Source organism: Mixophyes fleayi, chromosome 9 (assembly GCF_038048845.1).
Source record: "Mixophyes fleayi isolate aMixFle1 chromosome 9, aMixFle1.hap1, whole genome shotgun sequence".
Lineage (NCBI taxonomy): Eukaryota > Metazoa > Chordata > Amphibia > Anura > Limnodynastidae > Mixophyes > Mixophyes fleayi.
In genome coordinates, this window is record NC_134410.1 from 22,988,891 (window position 1) to 23,013,222 (window position 24,332).

General features: G+C 39.6%; 1 protein-coding gene and 1 long non-coding RNA gene across 2 annotated transcripts in view; both read right to left on the minus strand.

The window, feature by feature from the left end:
- Positions 1 to 4,526: 4,526 nt before the first annotated feature.
- LOC142102211 (uncharacterized) lies at positions 4,527 to 6,352 on the minus strand. Its single transcript, XR_012679224.1, has 2 exons — positions 6,050 to 6,352; positions 4,527 to 5,939 (listed from the first exon to the last, which is right to left on the minus strand). It is a non-coding gene; the product is annotated as an uncharacterized LOC142102211 (long non-coding RNA).
- Positions 6,353 to 6,929: 577 nt separating this feature from the next.
- The window catches only part of AXL (AXL receptor tyrosine kinase), a 66,462-nt gene continuing 49,059 nt past the window's right edge, over positions 6,930 to 24,332 (minus strand). Inside the window, exons 13-20 of the mRNA XM_075186920.1 lie at positions 23,424 to 23,519; positions 19,577 to 19,654; positions 18,753 to 18,845; positions 13,873 to 13,994; positions 12,558 to 12,667; positions 12,084 to 12,243; positions 11,716 to 11,852; positions 6,930 to 9,454 (exon numbers count right to left, since the gene is read on the minus strand). Of these exons, the coding sequence (XP_075043021.1) occupies positions 9,043 to 9,454; positions 11,716 to 11,852; positions 12,084 to 12,243; positions 12,558 to 12,667; positions 13,873 to 13,994; positions 18,753 to 18,845; positions 19,577 to 19,654; positions 23,424 to 23,519 (1,208 nt within the window). The 3' untranslated portion in view covers positions 6,930 to 9,042. The remainder of the gene's footprint in view (positions 9,455 to 11,715; positions 11,853 to 12,083; positions 12,244 to 12,557; positions 12,668 to 13,872; positions 13,995 to 18,752; positions 18,846 to 19,576; positions 19,655 to 23,423; positions 23,520 to 24,332) is intronic.

Genomic DNA, 24,332 nt, shown 5'->3' on the forward strand with positions numbered 1-24,332 from the left:
GGTGGGTGGGGGTTTAATTGATTGTTTTGTGGCACAGATCGCTGGTGATATTTGGATATGCTAGTTTTAGCAGGGCGATCTCTTTAGGGGGCGTTATTTTATGATTCTGGTTTTGGTGATTAGACCTAGCCTTTTAATATTTGGTGTTAGTTTGGAGGGGCAATGGTTATCTTATGAGTGTATTTGTATTAAGTTTTTTGGATGGGGGAGGAGAGCTGCTTTGCCTTCTGAATTATGCCACCACCAAGGTTTTCTGTGAAGAGCTGACATGCAGGGTATTGCAGGGTATATGCAGGGTATTTTTTTTATTTTATATGCTACACTATATGCTACACTATGGTGCTAGCCATGTCCTCAGTGGGCTAACCACCCCCCCTCCAGTGTATAACCATGTATCTTTGGTAGCCAGCCACACCCCCACTGACAGCTGGCCATGACCCTTCATTGGCGTTAACATACAACATGCAGAGCATGAAAAGCTGTACTGTTCTGCTGTCCATAAATATAGGGAGCAAATCTGCTATAGACGCTTTAAAATATTTTATCATATTCTTTTATTCTTTTTTTATATATTCTTTTTCATATATCATTTCCTTCTCTGGACTACAGTACATTTTTTGTGGTTCTCCAGCACAAGTTTTGCCTTTAAGCACATTGCCATTTTAAATTTTGTCGACAAAGTTGACAAAGTTGCCGATTTTCTAGAATCGGAGCCCAATACATTTACCCACCATTGACATAAATTACTAAATATTCAAATTTAGATAATTGCCATTTAAGTTGAAAATTGATCTCCAATTTTATTTTATTTTTTTGAGAGGAACAAGTCCAGGGTCTCTGCATTGTCTGAGTTGATTTTAAGGTTTGAAAGGAAGCTGAATTGGTGTAGCTCATTGAAGACATGTGGAAGGATGCCAATGGTTTGGAGATAGAAAGAATATCAGCAGCATATATTGCTAATTTGTACTCTCCACATCCTATTTTAAGTTCTGAAATTTCAGGATTATGTCAAATTCTGGTGGCTAGTGATTTGATTATGAGAGTGAAAATAAGGGGCGAGAGCGGACATTCTTGACGGGTGCCACTTGTAATGGGGAAAGACGAGGAAAGAGACCCGTTGACTAAAACTGAGGCAGAGGGATTGTATAGAAGGCTAGAAACCCAGTGAGGAATTCACCCTCAAAGTTTTAATCATAACGGACCAACCAATGCGATCAAACTCCGTTTTGGCATCTTGGACCATTAGTAGCGAGAGAGTTTTGATTGATCGGGTGACCCCGATCGATCGCTCTCCTGGTATTTTCCAGAGTCTGTCACCCATGTATTTGTCACTTGGTGATAGACTCTGGAAAATACCAGGAGAGCGATCTAGGGAGCCAAATGTTAAGCCTATTGGCAAGAAATTTAGTAAATATCTTTAGCTCTATGTTCAGGAGAGAGATTGGTTTGTAACTTCCGCAAAGAGAAGAATCCTTACCTACCTTATGAATAACTGAAATAGTAGCAGTGGTTGTGGCTGAACCAAAAGAGGAGCCATCATTAATCAAATTAAAGAGCTCATTGAGTCCAGGGAATAGAATATTTCAAACAAATTTATAATAGAGTGCTGGAAAACCATCGGGGCCAGAGGCTGAAGCTCACTTCATGGATTTAATAGTAACTAATTAAGGTCTCTTATATGGATTATGGATATTGGAGCATTGAGCGATTTAATAGCCTCATGGCTTAAATTGGAAGGGGAACATTTCCCCAGGCAGTCATCAATTTTGGCTACTAACACTCAGGGATGCCACCAGAAATTACGGGGCCCTGTACAAATGTAACAAGCAGGGTCCCACTCCTTCCTTCTCTCACCCCACCCTCATTTTTTAATTATTCTCTGCTCAACATTTGCCCCCCCTCCGCCACATTCTCTAAAGTAAGCCCATCCCTGGCTCCATCTAACCCCTGCAGTTTACTTACCTCTTTGCTTCTTCTTGCTGTCTCCTTTCGGCTCCTCTATATTGACAGTGCTGTGAAGTTATTAATTACATGGCAACAGCGATGCTGCTGGGAGCCTCTCTGCCTTGTCGCAGCTCTCTATCCAGGAGCTGGAGACTGGGGGCTGGGACTGGAGCAAATGGCAGCAGCTGTGGGGACCCAACATCTTGGAAGTCATACTGGCTACAAGGTGTCTCGCTACCAATTCCTTTTATTATGAGCAAAGGTCTCCCCCAAAGCACCTCTTATATTTCAGAAGCAGCTGCTGCCTAGAAACTGCACCCGCTACCTCCCTTAATTCACTGCCGAAGTCCCTTCCCCTAATAAATTTGTTTGGGCACATGGCTGGTGGGGCCCTACTCTGCTGTTGGGTCCCATACTGCTGTACTCCCTGTACCTCCCCTGATGGCGGCCCTGCTAACACTTGAGAAGGGCCCATTGATTTTGGGAGGTTATAAAGTTTATTGTAAACAGAGTGAAATTCTTCCATGATTTTAGTAGGGTCATAAGTTAAAAGACCGCTTAAGTCTCTGATGGATCTTATTGCATTGTGTGACTGGTGCTGTTGTAATTTGCTAGCCAGAAGAGTATCTGATTGAATTGAGTTGGCCCCTCAATAATGTTAAATAGCTGAGCGACTTCTACTAATGGGAGATCTGATGCTGAGCCCTAATCGTCCCAATCCTTGATTCCAGTAATCCCTATTTCTTCTATTTTCTTGGCAACAGAAATGCTGATAAGTTTCCATCAAATGGACATCCCAAATTGTAGGGAGAGAGACATCTGGCGTAGAGCTGGTTTAAGTCTCCAGGAGAACTGTCTATAAAAAGGGAGTACTAAATAGAGGAGAAGCATATGTGACAACGGGAGAGTGGAAAGGACATATGTCACATATGCTTTCCAAACCCTCCCCTTGGTCACATATGTTCCCCCACCATTCTTCCCATGTCACATATTAAAGGAAAGGTGCCCAAGCACTATTCTGGCACACAGGTCCACTAAATAATAAAATGTCCCTGCCCAGGCATCATCTTTTATGGACAATTACTGTAGACTGTGGATTCATGGTGGAAACAGGACCATTCTGATATCACTGTATGTGTGTGTGCGTCTGCGAATTTGCTGATAACAGTGTGATTTTAACACTTTATGTACGGTGGTGTACAGTGATTTACTTAAGCATAAACCATGGCTTTCTTTTGCACTGACTCCCTGATTGAGAAAATCCTGCACACATGGAGATATTCAGGGTCCCCTGTCCATAGTCCCAAAACTAGTCTAGGCCAGTGATTTACTGTGCAGATATTCACATGGTAAAGCCCTAGAAAAGAAAACCTCTATCCCTTGGGAATGATTACATGGTATTGTTTGCTGTAATTGCTTTATATTTTGTCTCTTTATATTCTCTATGATTAATGCTCAGATGGAACATTGCCATACATATTTTGTAGGCGAGGGCAAATTGTTGAAAAAGGCTATACGACTGATGTGAATGAGTTCTCTGTACAGCACTGCGGAATCAGTGGCGCTATATAAATAAATGGTGATGATGATGATTCAACTCCCAAGAAACAAGTGTCTTGGTGTGAACAACAAGAGTGCCTTTAATGAAGAGGTTTAGCCTGTGACATGATGGTTTCCATAGATCGAGACATAGTAAACAACGACTGCAGCTAAGAACTTATTTACCATTCTAGTACAATGAGCTCGCATGAGCTGTAAGACATAGCAAACAGTCAGCTATTACCATTTATCAAACTGGGCTGAACCAATATACAAGAACGGGGAGGAAACAGGTAGGAGCAGACGGCGGCAGAATGAAGAGCAGCGAGTCCACTGCTCTAAGTCTAAGTCCACTGCTCTAGGTCTAAGTCCACTGATCATTTGTCATACTTGTCTACTCTTCCAGAACATTTGGGAGACTCCAGAATTTTGGGGAGTCCAGAAGCGCAGACCACCGTCCCGGATCCCGCTTCTCTTTCTTGCAAAGTGAGTGGGGCCTTGATGATGCGATTTGTGTCTTTAGGCTCGCCTCCACTACTCGAGGATGGGATCTGCCACATTGTACATCGGTTGTCACGCCCTGCTGAATTGTGTCATCGTGGCCATGATGACGAGAACAAAATCATAACGCCCCACCCCACCCCCCCACTTGCCCTAAGTATGTCATAGGTTAGTGTTGTCCAACTTGTGACACTCCAGGTGTCGTGAAACTACAAGTCCCAGCATGCTTTGACAATATATAACAGTTTATTGCTGAAGGGGTATGCTGGGACTTGTAGTTTCACAACACCTGGAGTGTCACAGATTAGCCAACACTGTCATAGGTGATAGGTGCACTTTAAACTATAGAACGTTAATGTCTGTCACGCTTTTTTCTAAAGGAAAAAAAACAGCAAGAAACCTGACAGTCTGGTATGGACATGTAAATTTCAATCCCCGACTTCCTCTCAAACTTTCTTTGGTTTCATAAGACATTTAAAAAAAATAAATGAAAAGGAAAAACCTTTATTCAAAAAGTGTATTGAACACAGAGATTAACATAATCTGATTAAAAAATAAGCATTTATTTGACTGTTCAAGCTTTTCTATCAGCAAAGTGTAAAGAAATATATATATATTTCATTTCAGATACAAAAAATATGTATATACATTTGTAACAAAATTGATTTTTAACACGTAACTAGAATATCCGGTTATGGATAGTTCTATCTGTAACGTAAATATGTCACATTGTCCCAAAGAGGCTTTGTATACAGGTATGGGATCTCTTTTCAGGAAGTTACAGAACGTAGAATGAAAAAAAGTACATTATTGCTGCATGCTGGTGATTGTCATACTGTACACATGCACAATCACAAAATGTATATTCCTGCAGTCACTGTAAGGAGCTCTGCTAAACAATTTAATGAAGATATGAATGCCAAATTACAAAAGAACCCCTTATCGGAAAACCAGTCATTCCAGAAAATAGATCCCATTCCTCTGTTGTTGTGAAAGTATTAATATTTGATCAGATTGCACTCATGCAGCTATTTCAATGATCTGACATCCTATTAGTAGAATGCAACACAAAATTATATCTATTATACAATGCCCTTGAAATGCACCGGTCATCTGCACACAGTGTAAGCAGCAATGTTGCTGGCTGAACTAATATTCAATATTGCAGACTATCAGGAACTAGTGATACCATTGACTTTATTGTCTGTACTCTTAGGCATCGTGGCTCGGTACCGAAAATGGCCCCATAGTGTCATTGTTCAGCTCACTGTATTCTACAGATGCACATACTCAATACTATTATAGTAAGCAGTGTGATCACTATGTGATAAAGGTCTCTGTACCGCTATACATGGCAACTGTGATATACAGCATGTTATACAATAAGCTGGTTGAGGCTGTGTTGGCCTTATCACGGGTAATCCGAAAATGTACATGGAAAAAATTACTCGTGATCGGTCCATAATGTGGCCCATTGTGCGATTCTCTCTCCAGTACCGACATTACCCCTCCTGTGGCACGACTAGGTATGGGAGGAAGGCATTGTCTGGTTAGTGATTGTACCTGTGTACAGTGCAGTCCTGGGTGTAACAATTAAATAATTGGAGATAAAATTGAGACAATTGATAAGAAATACTCTATGCAAAGAGGGAGCTTGGGTGTGTGGCAGTGTCACCTAGCCGGTTTTACATGCATTTTAAATAAAAAAAAAGTGGAACAAAGACAAAATAGAGATATAAGACAAGAGGTTAAATGTATTAAACTGCTGTTTCGCCAAATCACCGCTTTTCTGCGCTTTGGACGACCATATTTAAAATAGCAATTTTATTAAAGGCCATTTTAAATAAGAACGTCAAAAAAATGTAGTTTAACCACAGTTTAATACATTTACCCAATGGACTTCTACTGCAGGGCGATAGAGACAGGAGGGAGCTATGAGACATGGAGTCTGTCACCTCTCACTGCAGGCTGACATAGACAGAAAGTAACTATGAGACTGGGGTCTATCATCTCCCACTTCAGGGTGATACAGACAGAAGGTACCTATGACACTGGAGTCTGTCACCTCCCACTGCAGGGTGATACAGACAGAAGGTACCTATGACACTGGAGTCTGTCACCTCCCACTGCAGGGTGATACAGACAGAAGGTACCTATGAGACATGGATTCTGTCACCTCCCACTGCAGGATGATACAGACAGATGGTATCTATGAGACTGGAGTCTGTCACCTCCCACTGCAGTGTGATACAGATAGAAGGTAACTATGAGACAAGGGGTATATTTACATAAAATTTGAAAAGGTGTTTGAAAAGGTGGAGATGTTGCCTATAGCAACCAATCAGATTCTAGCTGTCATTTTGTAGTATATACTAAATAAATAATAGCTTGAATCTAATTGGTTGCTATAGGCAACATTTCCACTTATTTACACCTGCAGTTTAGTAAATATACTACATGGATACAGACAGAAGGTAACTATGAGATACGGAGTCTGCTGTTCCTACTGCAGAGTGATACAGACAGAAAGTAACTATGACACATGGGGGTATATTTACTAAACTGCGGGCTTGAAAAAGTGGAGATGTTGCCTATAGCAACCAATCAGATTCTAGTTATTTATTTAGTACATTCTACAAAATAACAGCTAGAATCTGACTGGTTGCTATAGGAAACATCCCCACTTTTTCAAACCCGCAGTTTAGTAAATATACCCCATGGAGTCTAACCTCAAAAACGGAAACTATTGTTGGCGCAGAATTTAATCTTAGTAAGGAATGTATTTAAAAGATACGTGCAACCAAAAATAGGAAGGGTTTCAAAGGGGCGGGCTTACCTGCATGCCCTTACTGTACAGTATTTGAGAGTACTTGCATGGGTCCGCAAGTGTTAAGATACATGCAGCTGAAAATACTGGTTTAGATGTACACATATTACAGTGTGAGGCATATATTAAGGCAGTGCAAACGCACTTGCGCCCAACTCTAAATGTTCCATCTCTCACTGACTATAGGAAATAAAATAAAAAGTAGATGTAAATTGTTCCCTTTTCTTGCATTTTCTAATTCCCTAAATGCAGCAGATCGTTATTATGTCAAAAAGTAAATATATCTTAGTGCAATGCCGTTCTCTGTGCAGAATTACAAGAAACGTTGATGGATACAGGTGATTGTACTTGATGTTATATAGTGAAGAGATCCCGGATGGGATGAAATAAAAGATGGTAAGTATGATAATCTTATCAGAGTAGGAATACACATCATTTAACCCACAAAGCAGGTAGAGTGCATGATGTTTGCTAAAGTGCTACTCACACAGCTACATTATAGGCCCAGTTCACCAAAAATATGTTACATTTGCTTTTAAATAGCAACTTTAAAAAATACTATATATAGCCAAATTCATAAAAAAATATTTTAGACATTGTGAGTTAAGGAGTTATTCTTAAGAGTCATAACTTTAACACCATTTTTATTAACTCCTATTTTCTGACTGTGGCCCAATGTGATTTTAATTTGATCTTTGTACATAGATTATATGGCTTCTTATTTAATTACCTTGTACATAACAACCAATCAAATTTTCATTAGTGAAAGCTGCTCATATATGGCAGATCCAAACAACCAGATCTATGAACGATTTGGACAACACACACATGTACAATCAAATTGGACAGACCTGATCCTTTGGAGCCATGTGGTTGTGTACGGCAGATGTTTGCCCAAGCTGTCAGAATCAATGTGTCAACCTGTGGCTCTCCAGGTGTTGGGAAACTACAAGTCCTAGCATGCTTTGCCAGCTATCGTCTGGCTATCTACTGGCAAAGCATGCTGGGGCTCGTAGTTTCACACCTAGAGAGCCACAGGTTGGCCAGACCTAGACAGGTGGAAGCTAATATCTGATTGGTTGCTATGGGTTACACAAACTTGCCTACTCTTTTGGAATATCCAGGAGACTCTAGATTTTTGCAGCGTCCTCCTGGACTCCTGGAAGAGTAGGCCACCCTCCTGGATTTCTCTTTCCTGTGAAGTGGTCCTGCTTGAGGACAGGGTTACATGAAACATCTCTCCTCCCTATAAGCAACTCTATAAAAAGTGCTCAGGCATTAAAGATGAAGCTGATCATTTCATGCTTCGAGCATCAGAAATTGTAGGTGAAGAAATACGTTTTTATAACCCTTATTTTCGCAGATACTGACACTTGGGACTATCTGACTAACACAGGAGGAGAGCAGATGGAACAAAATTAATATTAATATAAGGCAGTGTGAGGTTCTCAAAAAATACTTCTTCTAAAACCTCTGCTGGATAACAAAACAGTCTTCTTTCAAACAATCAAAAAGAAAGAAATTCCATATTGACATGAGTGTTTCCCGCCAATACTGTAATTAGGACCTACTCGGGACCAATTGAATTTAAATCCATTAAAAGTTTCTATACAACATGGAATTGGCCCTTATAAACATCGCTAGCAAGGTGAGAGTGGTAAAATCATTTGATGATCCAAGATGGAAGACAGTCTTTGTTGTGCATTGGAAATTGTAAAAGAGCGTTACTGTTCCATCGTGATCCAATAATCTTTCAATGCACCTTCAATCCTTGCATTATAGGAATGCTCTGAGAGTCTGTTGATAGCTTCAGCGTCAACACAAATTAATTTACATAATGTATTGTATGTACCATAATAAACATGGCTCGTCGTGCCATTAGCAGGGCATTGCTGTCATGGCTGCTCAGGAGTCATCCCTGGTCTTTGGTCACATGTCTATATTCCCAGAAAACACTGGGATATCATATCTTCTACTTAGCACTGATGGTCATCTCAGTGAATTGGAACAGGAACCTCCTTATAAAGTAAAGTACCTCCTTGGAAGACCAGCGAGACGTCTTGCTACGTAAATGCCTTTATATGGAAGGGGAATGTTCAGCAGAATTGGTTAAGAGGCTAGTAAGAAAGCTAAGTGGAGACTAGAACTCTGTTGAAATTGTGTTAGAAACACAATGCTGAGAATCTAATCCTTGTTAACACAGACTTCACACATGATCAGGCTTATGTCTATTATCTGGATCCTTGGCCAGCCAACAGCTCTTCCAATGTCCCCTCTTCTAAAGCAGAGCTGAAGCGCGGCTGTTCCATGGACACTGTTGACAGGAGCCTTGTTGGTTCGCGTCCTGGGCACATGACGTACCGATTGGTGCTCTCAGGCTGGTGAACGTCTGCAGTGATAGAACTGGCCTTTGAGAAAATGTCATCACCTAAATCCTTCACATCCAAACCACCGACAGCTCCGAGTTCTGCATCATCTCTGAAGGAAGTGGAGGTGGCCTCTTCCATGTTAACATAAAGAATCTCTTCAGGGTCTTTGGCTGGGGGTAAATTCTTGAGAATTTTCTCCAGTTCTTCATAGAGTGTTTCAAAAGATGGTCGATCCTTGGAATTCAACTGCCAACAACTGGACATTAAATCGTATCTAGAGAGAAGAGAGACATCACTGATCACACCAGCTGCCATTTTTCTGCATTGCTTGTTTATGCAAACTGAAATAATAAAATAACTCCATATGGAGGTGTGGCAGGGGCATTGAGAACATTAAGTAAGTGATATTATTATTAGGTGCCTGGTAACAATTGATACCATAGGTTCACCTAATGGTAGCGCCAGTCATGCCTATTTGAGCCTCAAATATATAGACCTGCCCATTGTTCTATCTGCAGGCACGTCAAAAGGTGCCATCTTTATGTGACGATCTATGTGTCTACCTATAAAAACAGGTGCTAACGAGAAAAATAGATGCAATATATGATTAAAAAAATACACTTTGTGCTGCATCTCAGCAATTTTTCTGCATTCATAAATAATCTTTACTGACAAGTAGTTATATAAACATTAACATAGCAATATGTAACATAATTAGAATTAGTACTTTGATGTATACACAGGTGTCTGTGAACTATAGTGCTGCATAATTCTGGTTAAATATAAAAAAGCTGGAAGAATGGTGAGGGAAAACTTCACCCACATGTACGTGTTACACTAGTAAACAAGTAGCCTGGGTTTCAAATATTTATTCCATGAATCTCTAGGCAATGTCAACTGGATGTGGTTTAATGTCTTTCAGCTCGGAAAATAACCCATTTATCATTCTGGCTCAGGTCCACAGCAGAAGCCATTTACTGATCTGGGATAAATTAGTGATTACCCCATAGGAAGCTATTATATGTGGATCTCGCTAGTAGTAGACCCCATTCAGTGTGCACAATATTATGGGGTGCAGGTATTGTTTTGAAAAAGGAATCGAGTTTCCAGATTTTATATTAATATTTTTTTAGATGTTATTATATCAGGCAGCGTTATAATAGAACTGGAGAGAAGGGTTCGACATGCTGCAATCTACTCTACCAATCCCAACCTAACGAGATACCACAGCGCCGATCGGTGAACACAGGGGAAGGACTCCCATCAAGCATCTTCTAAAGAGGGTGTGACGAAACGAATGTGATACGCTAATCATTCTGTTTCTCGTTTGTCACATAATGTGGATTATAGCAAATACTTTTTATAGCCCTTCTTTTGTTCCCCAGCTCACCAGACTACAACTGCATTGTCCAATTACATGTGGTTAAGGGGACATTGTAGTTCAATGTAAATATGTATATTGTGTATTATATATTGATGACTTGCAGTAATGTTATTCATTGTCCTTAAACTGAAGCCAGGAGGGTAATGGGTAAAGATCAGGTGGTGTCCACATTACAGGTGAGAGGGCGGGAGCTGCAGTCATTCTCCTCCCTCCTTCCTCTACAGGAAGCATGGAACAGCTGGAGACCCTGTGACATCACAAAGTAGTGTAAGGGGTTAATTTTAGGAGGGGCTCACTGCTACTTTATCTTTGGAAGTAGGGGAAGCCAATTAGCATCAATTGTTCTCCTTAGGACTAGTCCAGACGTTCTGTCTGCATCCCAGCAGGGGGCTTCTGTGAAAGGACATCTCATCTTCACTGCCCTGTCCAAACCCCCTAGTCCTGCACTGACCAATGGTTAAGAAGAATAGACCCAGGGGTTTGCCCAGGGAGGAAAAAGACTGTGGAAATTAGACCTGGGATATAAGGAACGACTCCAGGGGGGAAGGGGGTTCATTCTGCGATTTTATTCATGAAGGTGCAAGATTTAGTTTTGAATTGTCAATTTCTAACTGCAGTCTATATATGCAGCTGAGAGTGATCCACGGGCCGTGAAGTCTGGACAGCCAGGTGACTATATTTCCTTAAGCTAGTGGGGTAAGGGACGGATGATGTGGTAAATCTGCCTGTGTGTACATAATATTCTAGTGATGTTTGTATTACAATAAATATACTGTTGTATTTTTATAACTGCATTTTGCCTGAGTGACCATACGAATCCTAGAAGGTACTGGGTAGACTTCCCTGGCATAGGAAGGCACCTGTGGGTGGCCAGCCAGTGTGAAGTGGGTAGCACTGGGCCAGATAAACCCAGTATCTTCACATAGGGATAAGTACATTTTATTAAAAGCGCAACAGTGGCGTTGTCCTTTAAATATTGTTGGGATAAACACATCTTTGGCCTGAAAATAAACATATGTAAAAAGTAACAAATAGACAACAAGAATCAGCCGGTCTTTACCTGTAATTAACACTCAATGTACAATTTCTGAGGAGTGACTGACCCTAGTGTTTAATATATGTATCACAAATACCATTGTAATAACACTCACAATCCATCCAGACAATCCGGCGGTTGTTTCAGCCGATTTCCTTGTCTCAGATAATCGTAAATTTCACTGTTCTCCACCCCAGGATAAGGCGTTTGGCCTCTTGTTGCAATCTCCCACATGGTGACTCCAAAGGACCACTGAGAATAAGGAAAGGAGTTGGTGAAGTTAAATGACCCTTGTTTTGATTGACGATCTCCTATGCATCAGGGGTGGGCAATCTGTGGATCATCTGCTCTTGAAGAACTCTGACTGGAAGATCATGCTTGAACTTTGATTTGTCCAACAGCTGGAGAGCCACAGATTGCTTATAATATCTCATACAATGTCCCAACATGGGACTGACCCATCTCCTAAGTAGTTTTACTCACCACATCACTCTTGGTGGTATAGACACGGTCTGCCAAGCTCTCTATTGCAATCCATTTGACTGGCATTTTGGCAATCCGACCTTGACGATAATAATCTCCATTGTAGATTTTCTTGGACAGACCAAAGTCTGCCACACAGACATTCATGTTCTCATTTAACCTGGGTGGAGGCATAGTGTGTGGGGAACAACCATTAACAATGTGTACGGTGGTGAGGCCAAAGACACTGAAGGAAAGTGGTTTATGCCCGGCACACCAAAGAGACAGGGAAGAGTGATGAGAGCCAGGTAGACCAAGGTGAGGGACAAACAGATGAGGAACAGGAGATGATGAGAGAAAAGCAGTGAAGAGTCTGAACATATTACAGAACAGTGGATGGCGCCAGAAGAGTAGGGAGAGACTGTGAGAGGCGTTACAAGAAATCACAGAGATAACCCTAGGTTTAGAACCATATGTCTCTCTCAAAGAACTCACATGCAGTTCCTGGCAGCCAGGTCTCTGTGGATGAAGTTCTTGCAGCTTAGATACGCCATACCGCTAGCTATATCCGTCATAAACTTCACTAGTGTCTGCGTTGGGAGGAACTGTGAAAAGATAATTTATGAAGTGTCACAAAGAGTAATCAAGCACACCTGTAGCAGAGGCCTAAATTATATCTCCTCTTTACACTACCAGGAGAGGGGTGGATTCTTACAAGAGTGGACCTTCAACCTGCTAAATGCAGATTGGTATAACGCTCTATTGGGACCACTGTAACAGCCGGTGTAATGTGAGAGCTGTGATAGCCAGCCCAGAGTTGTAACTTAAAATTTCAGTGTTGGGAGCCCTCAATTTTGACCAAATGAACCTAAAATATTTGTAAACTGCGTCTCCCTTCAGCGTTGCGCCCTAGCTATGGCCCTGAGCCAGTCTAATGTGATCACTGCGAAATCCTTTCTAATGTGACAGCTGGTCTAATGTGATCACTGTGACAACCAGTCTAATGTGACAGCCGGTCTAATGTGATCACTGTGACAACCAGTCTAATGTGACAGCCGGTCTAATGTGATCACTGTGACAACCAGTCTAATGTGACAGCCAGTCTAATGTGATCACTGTAAATGCCAGTCTAATGTAACAGCTGGTCTAATGTGATCACTGTGACAACCAGTCTAATGTGACAGCCGGTCTAATGTGATCACTGTGACAACCAGTCTAATGTGATTACTGTGACAGCCGGTCTAATGTAACAGCTGGTCTAATGTGATCACTGTGACAACCAGTCTAATGTGACAGCCGGTCTAATGTGATCACTGTGACAACCAGTCTAATGTGATTACTGTGACAGCCGGTCTAATGTGACAGCCGGTCTAATGTGATTACTATGACAGTAGGTCTAATGTGACAGCTGGTCTAATGTGATTACTGTGACAGCCCGTCTAATGTGACAGCCGGTCTAATGTGATTACTGTGACAGCCGGTCTAATGTGATTACTGTGACAGCCGGTCTAATGTGACAGCCGATCTAATGTGATTACTGTGACAGCCCGTCTAATGTGACAGCCGGTCTAATGTGATTACTGTGACAGCCGGTCTAATGTGATTACTGTGACAGCCGGTCTAATGTGATTACTGTGACTAGCTGTCACAGTGATCAGATTCATATAGATTATAAACTGTAAACGTTTATAACTAATATACACATTTTCCTAATCAATACTGCAGTGATGACATTATATTATTTACATGAGTTTACACTTATTTTACCATTTCTTGTGCATTATACTATGGCGCTGGAGTTGTTACTCACCAGGGGGGAGTCTCCCAGCCGAGAGTACAAGAGGAAGCTGTGCAGATCCCCATGCTTCATGAATGGAAGAATGACCACAGGTGATGGGTAGCCCTCATTCTCTGTATTCTGAAGACACACACCTAGATTATAGAGAGAGTATGAGTCTGTAGTGACAGCAACAGCCAACCTCTGTCTCTTTATATTCTGGGAAAATAAGCATTTCATGTTTTCATTAATAAACAGTAAGCAATAAACAGGGATTTTCCGGGGTAACTGGGACACAGGCATTCAGGTGTCACACTTGCTAATTATGTGTAATTACAAAACAATTAAAAAAACAGTATGCACTCTTATTCGTACAATGTGTAGCATTTATATGCTGGCATATAACGAACTAAAAAAACAATAACAATAGTTCACATAAAATAAATAACAAACATAAATAAATTTTTTAAAATAAAAAAAATGCTGTTAGGACCAGATTTAATTTTTAAGGGATTTTCTACCTTTAGGATAGGGGGAAGAGTTCATACCCACCCACACCTTGCTATTTCACTGGAAAGTCTTCCCTGGGGCATTCCTCATTTTCCATTGAAGCAGCATGCAATATTTATTGTCACTGAGTATCTGTTGTTAAAGTTGTATCCAAAACTACAATACTATCCCAATCTCTGAGCCACACTTCTTTCTCTTGCCTTAGCTCTGTACTTTTCCGACTAGATTGTAAGCTCTCTGAAACAGGGCCCTTCCTATTTATTTTCTTTACATCTAGATTTATTTTGACTACCTTGTATGTGCCTGTCAACATCATTATCATCATCATCAACATTTATTTATGTAGCGCCAGCAAATTCCGTAGCACTTTACAATTGGGAACAAACATTAATAAAACAATACTGGGTAAAAAAAACAGACAGAGAGGTAAAAGAACCCTGCTCGCAAGCTTACAATCTACCTTGTATGTGCCTGTCTTATACATAATCTGTTATAGTAATCCTCAACATCAATAATAATAATAATTACTGTTGGCAAGCTCTTGTAAAGCGCTGGCACAGCTGAAGCATAAGACGCATGGGTATAAATGCCATCCTGCTACTGATTGGTTGGCCGTGGCATATGTCCACTCAGGAGGCTGCTGTCATTTTGGTCAGTACACCAAATCCTTGGTTCCTGTGTCTCACACTCCATTACACAGACTGTCATACAATACCAACTCTATCCTAAACTGCAGTAAGAACTGTGGGTTCAATGAAATTATAGAGCACCAAATAATTTATGTTCAGTAGTTACACTATGAAATATTTTAAACCAGAAAAAACATAATATCTTTAATTGTATTTGACATTGTTTAACAATGCTGTGTTTTTTATTTAAAAAAAACAAAAAATATATTTACATCTACTTAGTTTGTTTTTTTGAAAGGGTAGATGTTTTGTACAAAATGATGATGTGTGTAAACACATCCAGACCTAAACTGAAAAACACTGCGGTAATGCAGACCCACCCAAAATCAGCTGGTTTCAACTGTAGAAAAATATTTCATTAGAATCTAGGGATCTGTCCTCAGGAATGATAGATTGTAGAGGGGGAGGAGGGTGGAAAGGGCTTAACCAGTGGTAGATGTTGGCTAACTATGAGGTGCTGTATATTAGTTCTACCACTAGATGGCAATAATGGACAGGACACTGTTTTGTATACACAACCTGACTTTTGAAGGACTGAATCCATTTCAAGCTCATGTGCTTACTACACAAGTGTTTTCAATTTTTATTTTAGTATTTATTATTTTACAATTTTGTAGCTTGCTGCCTCTACACATCTTCTGGTACTAATTTGTTATGCATTTTAATCCTTTAACAAGAATGAGCCGATAGCGGGATGATAAGAGTCGTCTCACATTCATCACAGTCAGTTGCAGAGGCTGTAAGGTCTACATACATTCAGAGGATTTGATGACACCTGTTGCCTAGAGACAATGGAAGCAGCCATATTCCTAGGACACTATATGATATTATTTTCTAGTGAATTGATTGCAGTCAGGCTTCATTTATATGAATATTAGTTCCCCCTATTAAATGGCTACCTCTACCTCTGTCTGCAGTATTTTAAAGGAAAAGTACATCCATTTTATCATGGATAATCATTAGAGAATATCCCCCGCACAAGAATTTTTTTTCTCTTTTTCTCTTATAATATTTTACACACAAGGGCAGTGCAAAAATTTAGGTCGTTGCTATTAGCTGCTACTTCTAGTAGTAATATACCACAGTAGAATAAAAAAGAAAAGCAGTACTACTTCCAACGAAGGCACACTAAAGACATAAATATTTAGTTCAATACTGGGAAATTATTCCATATCATTGAGGGGATTTTTGAAGATGGATAATACATAAACATAACTCATAAAACCAAAATTTTTATTGATATGCATTAAAAATGAATTTAATAATTAAAACGCGAAATATTAAAATGTTGGAGTCTGGGACAGGTAAATGAGATGGGAGTACACATGAGAGCGTAGTGGTGGTAGAATCACCTATAGTTATGTATCTCCCTATTCACGATAATCAGAGTGAGAATCCCTAATTAACCATCAAACATGATCACAAACTGCACAGGTCATCTGAATGAATAAATCTTTATATTGTGTTGGTAACACAGATATCTAATGATGTATATAATTAATATAGATTAAGTTCCTGAATGTAAGTTCTGTTTCTATGTCCTTAAATGTTGGTAAATATATGTTCAATATTGTAAAGATCAACGGTGTATTCGTGATACCGGTTTATTTCTGAAATCAGCTTGTTATTATTATTTTTTATTTGTAATAAATTATACGAAGCTCGTGTGGATGGTAAGTATGTTAGCTTATAATGATGTTTCTCATAGTGAGCAGAGAGAAATGTATGCGTGACCGCGCATACACATGTCCGGGGACACGATCGCGATCAAGGTAAATGTATCAGTTTCACAGATCCTCAATGAACAGTAGAAAAAAGTATATATCTATATCTGTATATTTTCAGGTGTGATCTGGGTTTAGTAATTATCAACCCCACATATGCTAAATATTCCTTCTATTCTCACTTGAAAAGTGGCCACATATAATTTTCCGGCTAGCTGGTCACCCTTTGTAAACTGTGTTATATAGGGTTATTATTCACTGACCAACTATGGCAAAACAGATGCTTAGGAAAAATATATATATCTCAAATTACTTTGTGTATATTCACATTATTTCATTGAGGGGCTATGATTAAAGAGTATTGAGCATATACATTTAGCATTCACCTCAGAGAACTGCTTGGTTCTATAAATAGCAGCTTTAGTATTATTATTGAAAACAAAATAAAGTTGTGTTCTAATGTTTCAAATTGCTACATTTATAACAATCTAGGATTCTGCTCACATGAGAGGGCTGTGTTGATGTGCATAGCTCAAGTCTGATTACTAAGAGCATTAACATACAAAGAAAAGGTATTTTTCAACTTCTGTTATATTGTATCAATTAATTGTATCTGTTGTAAGCTAGGGTTAATGCCATGTAAATTGCTAATGTTCTTTTCACATCATTTCATTGAAAGACTTTCATAGTTGAAGTATATTAAGCATATGCATGTGACATTCGCCCGACAGATAAATAGCAGTTTCAATATTGTTGTTAAAAACAGAATGAGGTTTGTATCTAATATATTAGTACCATAACAAATGACTATTTGTGATAATCTAATCTGAGGTTCAGCTCCTGTAAAAGGGCTGTGCTGGTGAACTGCAGCTCTGGTCTAATTACTGGAATCATTCACGAATACAAGGACTGAGTTTATCAGCTTCTATTGTTATATTATGTTAATTACTTATATCTGTGATAATCTAGGATTAATACCATGTAGAAAGAGCTTATCCTTTTAAACAGAATTCATATTATTGATCAGAAAGGGCTGTAATAGCCAGCTACACTTTGAACTCCCTGAACACACATACACCTGACATACATTTCACTATTAGCTTCTACTAGGAGGCAACCTGTGTGTAATTTGGGTTGGGTATTTAAACTAATATCCACCAATGAGCTCGATATAATTTGATTGACACATTTTCAACCTATCAATTAAGATTTTTTAATGTGTTTACTATAAGGTCACAGGAACAAATATATAAAAGACTGTTTTTTGATAATTAATTATTCAAAATTTTTTGGGAAAGAGTCCAAACTTATAAACATCTAGATACAGAGAATATATCAAATATACATAATATGTAAGGTACATTTAGAATATGTATGCTATTGATTATCTATAGATATCTACATAATGCTATCCCGGGATTGTCATCTGTACCTAGAAGTTATTGTTTAAATCGCTATAAAATACATCTAATGACATACCAGGATAAAGTCACCATATTAATTTTGATTTAATCCGCTGTGAAGATCATTTATTTATATGTTATAAAAGGGAATTTGGAGATTGTTATTATTGGTCCTTCAAGATAATACACAATATTTTCTTGAATTTTAATATTAGTATATGTGTGTTGATCGGTGACTGAGGATAAAAATAAATAAAAATGAATAAAAATAAAAATAAATATAAATAATAAAAAATAAATAAATAAAATAAAATAAATAGATAAATAAATAAATAAATAAGTAAATAATAATAAAAATAAAAAATAAAAAATTAAGAGATGGCTTGGGCACTGTCATTAAGTTTGCCTTAACAGGATCACTTGGTTTAAAGATTTATTCTTCTGTGTTCAATACCACTTTATTTGCTACTAATATCTATCTATGTATCTATCTCTTTATAGAGCTCTGGCACAATGGCATGATATAATTGGGGATATCACTCTTCCGTTTCCCCTGTGGCTAGTATGAGATTTGTGCCTATACTCACCTATAAGACGCATGACATTTGAATGATCAAATTCTTTCATGCAGACGGCCTCACTCAAAAAGTCTTCCATCTCAGTGCGGGTGCAGATAGCAACTAGAGGGGAAAAATACACTCAAAATTACAAAAAAAAGAAAAAAGTAGTAATACATGTAACATGCAAGATCCCTCCCACTGTTGGGTGACAGAGTGATATAGACAGTAGAGCTCTATGCAACATTGAGTCCACCCCTCCCACTGCAGGGTGACAGAGTGATATAGACAGTAGATCTCTATGCGACTCTGAGTAAACCCCTCCCACTGTAGGGTGACAGAGTAAGCAGGGTGTTATGAGATATGGAATCTTCCGCCCAGGGGAGGGTAACTAAAGCTGGGTACACACTACAGAAATTTCTACCAACTTTTTATGCCAAGCGATTTTAAATGCGATCGATGTTCCGATCGCTCGGTCCATGGACTGCATACACACTAGCCTTGTTTAGTACGATAAAGGGAAGAGCGGACATCCCTTTAGCGACTTTTTACAGCCATGTTGTCGTGAGCAATGACTGTAATTTCGTACTCACTGTTGTGGATCGGTTGGAAGTTTATACACACTACACAGCGGAAACGAGATTGGAACGAAAATCTTAAACGGTACGACCAACCAAATGAGGCGACAATCGTCCATTTGGGCAGACTTTCGACCGTCCTGTCACTGCACACACTGACCCGACTTTTGAACGAGCGGTCGTATGTCGGCTGATTTAGCCGATTATTGGACGAAAACCGTGTAGTGTGTACCCAGCTATAGTCAGAAGGGAACTACGAGACATATTGTCACTTACTCTTCATGGTCTTCACAGCCACCTTGAGGATGTAATCATCTTGATTTAATTGACCTTCCATGACAGAGCCAAACTCTCCTGAGAAATAAGATGAGATGTACAGTCAGATGAGTTTGTTTCCCATTGTTTACCTCCCCATGTAACCGCACCCTAGCACTCCTATGTAATAATACACTCAGACACCCGCTACTTACTGATGTAGACAAATGTTCATAAAGAAAATATTAATTTCTGCTGTCATTCTTCTCTCAGTTTCCGAATATATACAATTGGCCATTGAGAGGGTTAATGGTATTTACATACATAAAGTGTGATTTAAATATTAAATATGTGTCACAGGTTTATTATACTCCTTACACATAAACTTATGTACTGCTTGCTGAGACACATAAGAAGACAGCAGCCGCTGGGTTAATGAACTACCCTGCAGGAATAGCTGAGACAGATCTGGCTGGAGATCAATCTCCCAGGAGGGAACAAGAGGAAGCCATTAGACCAAGGGCTGTTTTCCGATAGCTTTTCCAGACTGTGTAGGATAAGACAGGGAACGGAAGCAGAACACGCAAGGCTCGTGTTACTGTGTGACCGTTCCCACACATAGGAAAACACACTGTGGATTAGACAGCAGGAACCGGTCTCATTAACTGCAATAAAAGGGAGTCTGACAGTAGAGACCTGGTGAAAGCAGTCTTAAAATAGAGTTTCAGCAGAAGTCCCTTTTAATCCGTAGAGTGTTGTCTCTTTAATAGTTACACTAAGGGCTAGATTTACTAAGCTGCGGGTTTGAAAAAGTGGGGATGTTGCCTATAGCAACCAATCAGATTCTAGCTTTCATTCATTTAGTACCTTCTACAAAATGATAGCTAGAATCTGATTGGTTGCTATAGGCAACATCCCCACTTTTTCAAACACGCAGCTTAGTAAATCTAGCCCTAAGTATGTAGCAAATGCACTAAATAGGAATCTGCCTCAGGTTGTTTTAAAGGACTCACTGTTAACCAGTTCTATTACATTCCTTCCACAAACAGCAGTTAAGCAGCCTACCTGATGCATCACCTTTATTCTTGTTATCTTTTCCAGATAAGACCCTCTCCTATGTGGGTAAGGTCAACGCTTCATCTGATTGGTCGTACTGTTTAAAAATCTGGGGCCTGATTCACTAAGGATCTTAAATGAAGAGGATTCTTATTTCAGTCTCCTGGACAAAACCATGTTACAATGCAAGGGGTGCAAATTAGTATTCTGTTTTGCACATAAGTTAAATACTGACTGTTTTTCATGTAGCACACACATATCAACTTCAAATTTCAGTGTACAAATAAGCTATCAAGTATCTGTGTGCTACATGAAAAAACAGTCAGTATTTAACTTATGTGCAAAACAGAATACTGATTTTCACCCCTTGCAATGTAACATGGTTTTGTCCAGGAGACTGAAATAAGAATCCTCTTCATTTAAGATCCTTAATGAATCAGGCCCCTCGTTCCAACTGGCTTCCGATCCTGCAGTGTGTACGCACTCACACGACTGTCGGCCAAGAGACAGAGTAGGAACCTGTCACTGTGTCTGTGTTGTTAAATGTACAGAGTGCTGTAGGTGGATTAATTCGTCTGTTCATTCTGAGACGGAATATTTTGTTTCAGAGTCACAGAAACTAACGAAATGTATCATGACATTGTGGAAAAGTCAGTTTATTGCATGTGTAATAAACAGTGTGACAGGAATAACCCAATACACTGCTCTTGGACCAGAGGAAGAACCCAGGTCTGAAGGTAAATCATGTATAGTGTGCACACATGAATCGGCAGACTGATTGGAACTTCAGTCATTTGTAAAATCGTTAGCGACAACAAATTGTTCAAAAGATTTTTCAGTGTGTACCTACCCTTAGTCAGACTCCCAACACACGCACACACACATACACACACACACTATCTGCACTACAACCCTTCTCAGCTATAGATAGAAACACTCTTCATTTTTATCAGACATCTATTTAGTGAGGAGATATGAATGGGAAGGAAAGGAGAATGGAAAGGAAAGGAAAATGGGAAGGAAATGAGAATGTGAAGGAAAAGAGAATGGAAAGGAAAGGAGAATGGGAAGGAAAGGAGAATGGAAAGGAGAATGGAAAGGAAGGGAGAATGGGAAGGAAAAGAGAATGGAAAGGAAAGGAGAATGGAAAGGAAAGGAGAATGGGAAGGAAAGGAGAATGGGAAGGAAAGGTGAATGTGAAGGAAAAGAGATTGGAAAGGAAAGAAGAATGGAAAGGAAAGGAGAATGGGAAGGAAAGAAGAATGGAAAGGAAAGGAGAATGGGAAGGAAAGGAGAATGGGAAGGAAAAGAGAATGGAAAGGAAAGGAGAATGGAAAGGAAAGGAGAATGGGAAGGAAAGGAGAATGGGAAGGAAAAGAGAATGGAAAGGAAAGGAGAATGGAAAGGAAAGGAGAATGGGAAGGAAAGGAGAATGTGAAGGAAAAGAGAATGGAAAGGAAAGGAGAAAGGAAAGGAGAATGGAAAGGAAAGGAGAATGGAAAGGAGAATAGAAAGGAAAGGAGAATGGAAAGGAAAGGAGAATGGGAAGGAAAGAAGAATGGGAAGGAAAGGAGAATGGAAAGGAAAGGAGAATGGGAAGGAAAGGAGAATGGGAAGGAAAAGAGAATGGAAAGGAAAGGAGAATGGGAAGGAAAGGAGAATGTGAAGGAAAAGAGAATGGAAAGGAAAGGAGAATGGAAAGGAAAGGAGAATGGGAAGGAAAGGAGAATGGGAAGGAAAGGAAAAAAAGAACAGAGAGGATACAAGAATGGGAAGAAGATGATATCAGAATGGGAAAAAGAGGATGGGAAGGAAAGGAGAAGAGAATGGGAAGAAGAGAAGAGGAGAATGGGAAGGAGAGATGAATGGGACAGAGAGGTATGTTTTTATCCAAACACAGAATATAATAAACAGACCGTATTCTCACACTTATTTCTATGTCCTAAACACTAAGACATATTATTATTATTATTATTATTAATGTATATTTAACTGCAGAAATGGGAACAGGCAATATACACAGTATAATTTCCAGTAAACATTTGTTTTGCTCAGTAGAGTGTTGTCTCTTTTACTGGAACTTGTTACAATTACTAGGAAGCAAATATACTGAATGGGAACCTGCATCCGGTGATGCTAAAGACTCACTAAGGGTCATTTACAAACTGCAAATTCTGCAGACACAAAATGCTTCTTAATGTATAAAAGTGCATCTACTTGTACAGCAAGCGCATTTCTGGTGCACACTCATGATTGTCGGAAGTCAGAAAATGTGCACAGTGGAAACGGTAAAAATGTCAAATCAAATCCAACCTTATACCGTTTAAAGCCACTAGATTATTAAAACCTTCCAATTTTTACCTAAAACACTGCTCTGTTTTTCTTTACATTGCAGTGCTCCTAGGACTACTCCCATTGGCCAGTGAAACCTTTGCATCTCAGCACACATTGCCATCTTTGCCCATATCCTTGTGCTTCCTAATAAAACCAAGTGCAATTACCCACCAGTAGACATGTGATAACACTAAAGAACATTTGAGTTGTGTTTTTACACTTTTTAGGTTTGTAAATGACCCTTTACTGTTAACCATTTACATTTGGCAGGAAACAAACTGGTTATTAACCAGTTAGTATAATGCAAAATTTAGATACTGGTAACCAGTTACATTCACTAGGACACAGATTTGCCAACTATTAACAAGAAAGACTAATTAACCAGTAAAGCTCAGCCGATGGCAGGTCTGCTATTAAGTTGTTACTCATTAAGACAGTAATAAGTAGCCACAATTTTCAAACCAGTGTCTCTGCCCACCTTCCCCAAGGGTCTTGCCAAGTGTCAATTTGTGGCGGTCCACCATAACGTCTCGGAGTTTCTCTTTGAGGTCATCACTAATGCCTAGCCGGTTCACTGGAAGGTAGGGAAAGGTTATAGTTAATTTGGTTACAAGCTGGAATCACGTGTTCTAACACAGAGGCACAGTCAAGTATTGGCATATTTTTATGTAGAAACGTCCAGACTAGTAATTAAACTGTACAGATTTTCAGTACAGGTGGGAACATTTTAAGGGCTTGTAAACCAACCTGCCATAAATGCTGACTGCTTTTTTTCACCGTGATCACTCAGCAGAGTGTTGAAAAGAAAAGCATTTAGAGCCAAAGAGTGCCCTAAACACCCTCACTCTTCAAACCTCTCCCAGCTGATCACAGTGAAAAACAAGATCTTGGTTTCTGTCATATAGGTGTAAATTCCTTTTTATTACAGCAAAACTGGTTTTATCCACCAACTGAAAACCAGCTCCTTCCCCCCTGGTCCCAGAACAGACATGCACTAAAGTTACTGTGGAGGAGACCATCACTGGTAGGAGGGTCTCTCTCTGTAACTATGGAGCAGTCTGAATCCCAGTGTTATACAACACAAAACATGAGCAGGAATTTCCTGATGTTCAGCCAAGTGGACGGAGCACAGATTCCCTGCAGACTCCTCCAGATCATGCGTCCATCAATCTGGTCTAGCAGGGAACCCCACCTATCCCACCGCTGACTCCCTGCACTGCAGACCCTCTTCTCGAAACACACACATGGGGCTCTCTTGACATCTGGCAGATGAATCAACAAGCAAAACTGAGCACAGTCATGAAATATTCAGATGTTACATAAGTGTGCATTCAACTCAAATCTGCAATTTATTTTATTAGAAAGTAACAGACTGTTCCCAGTATGT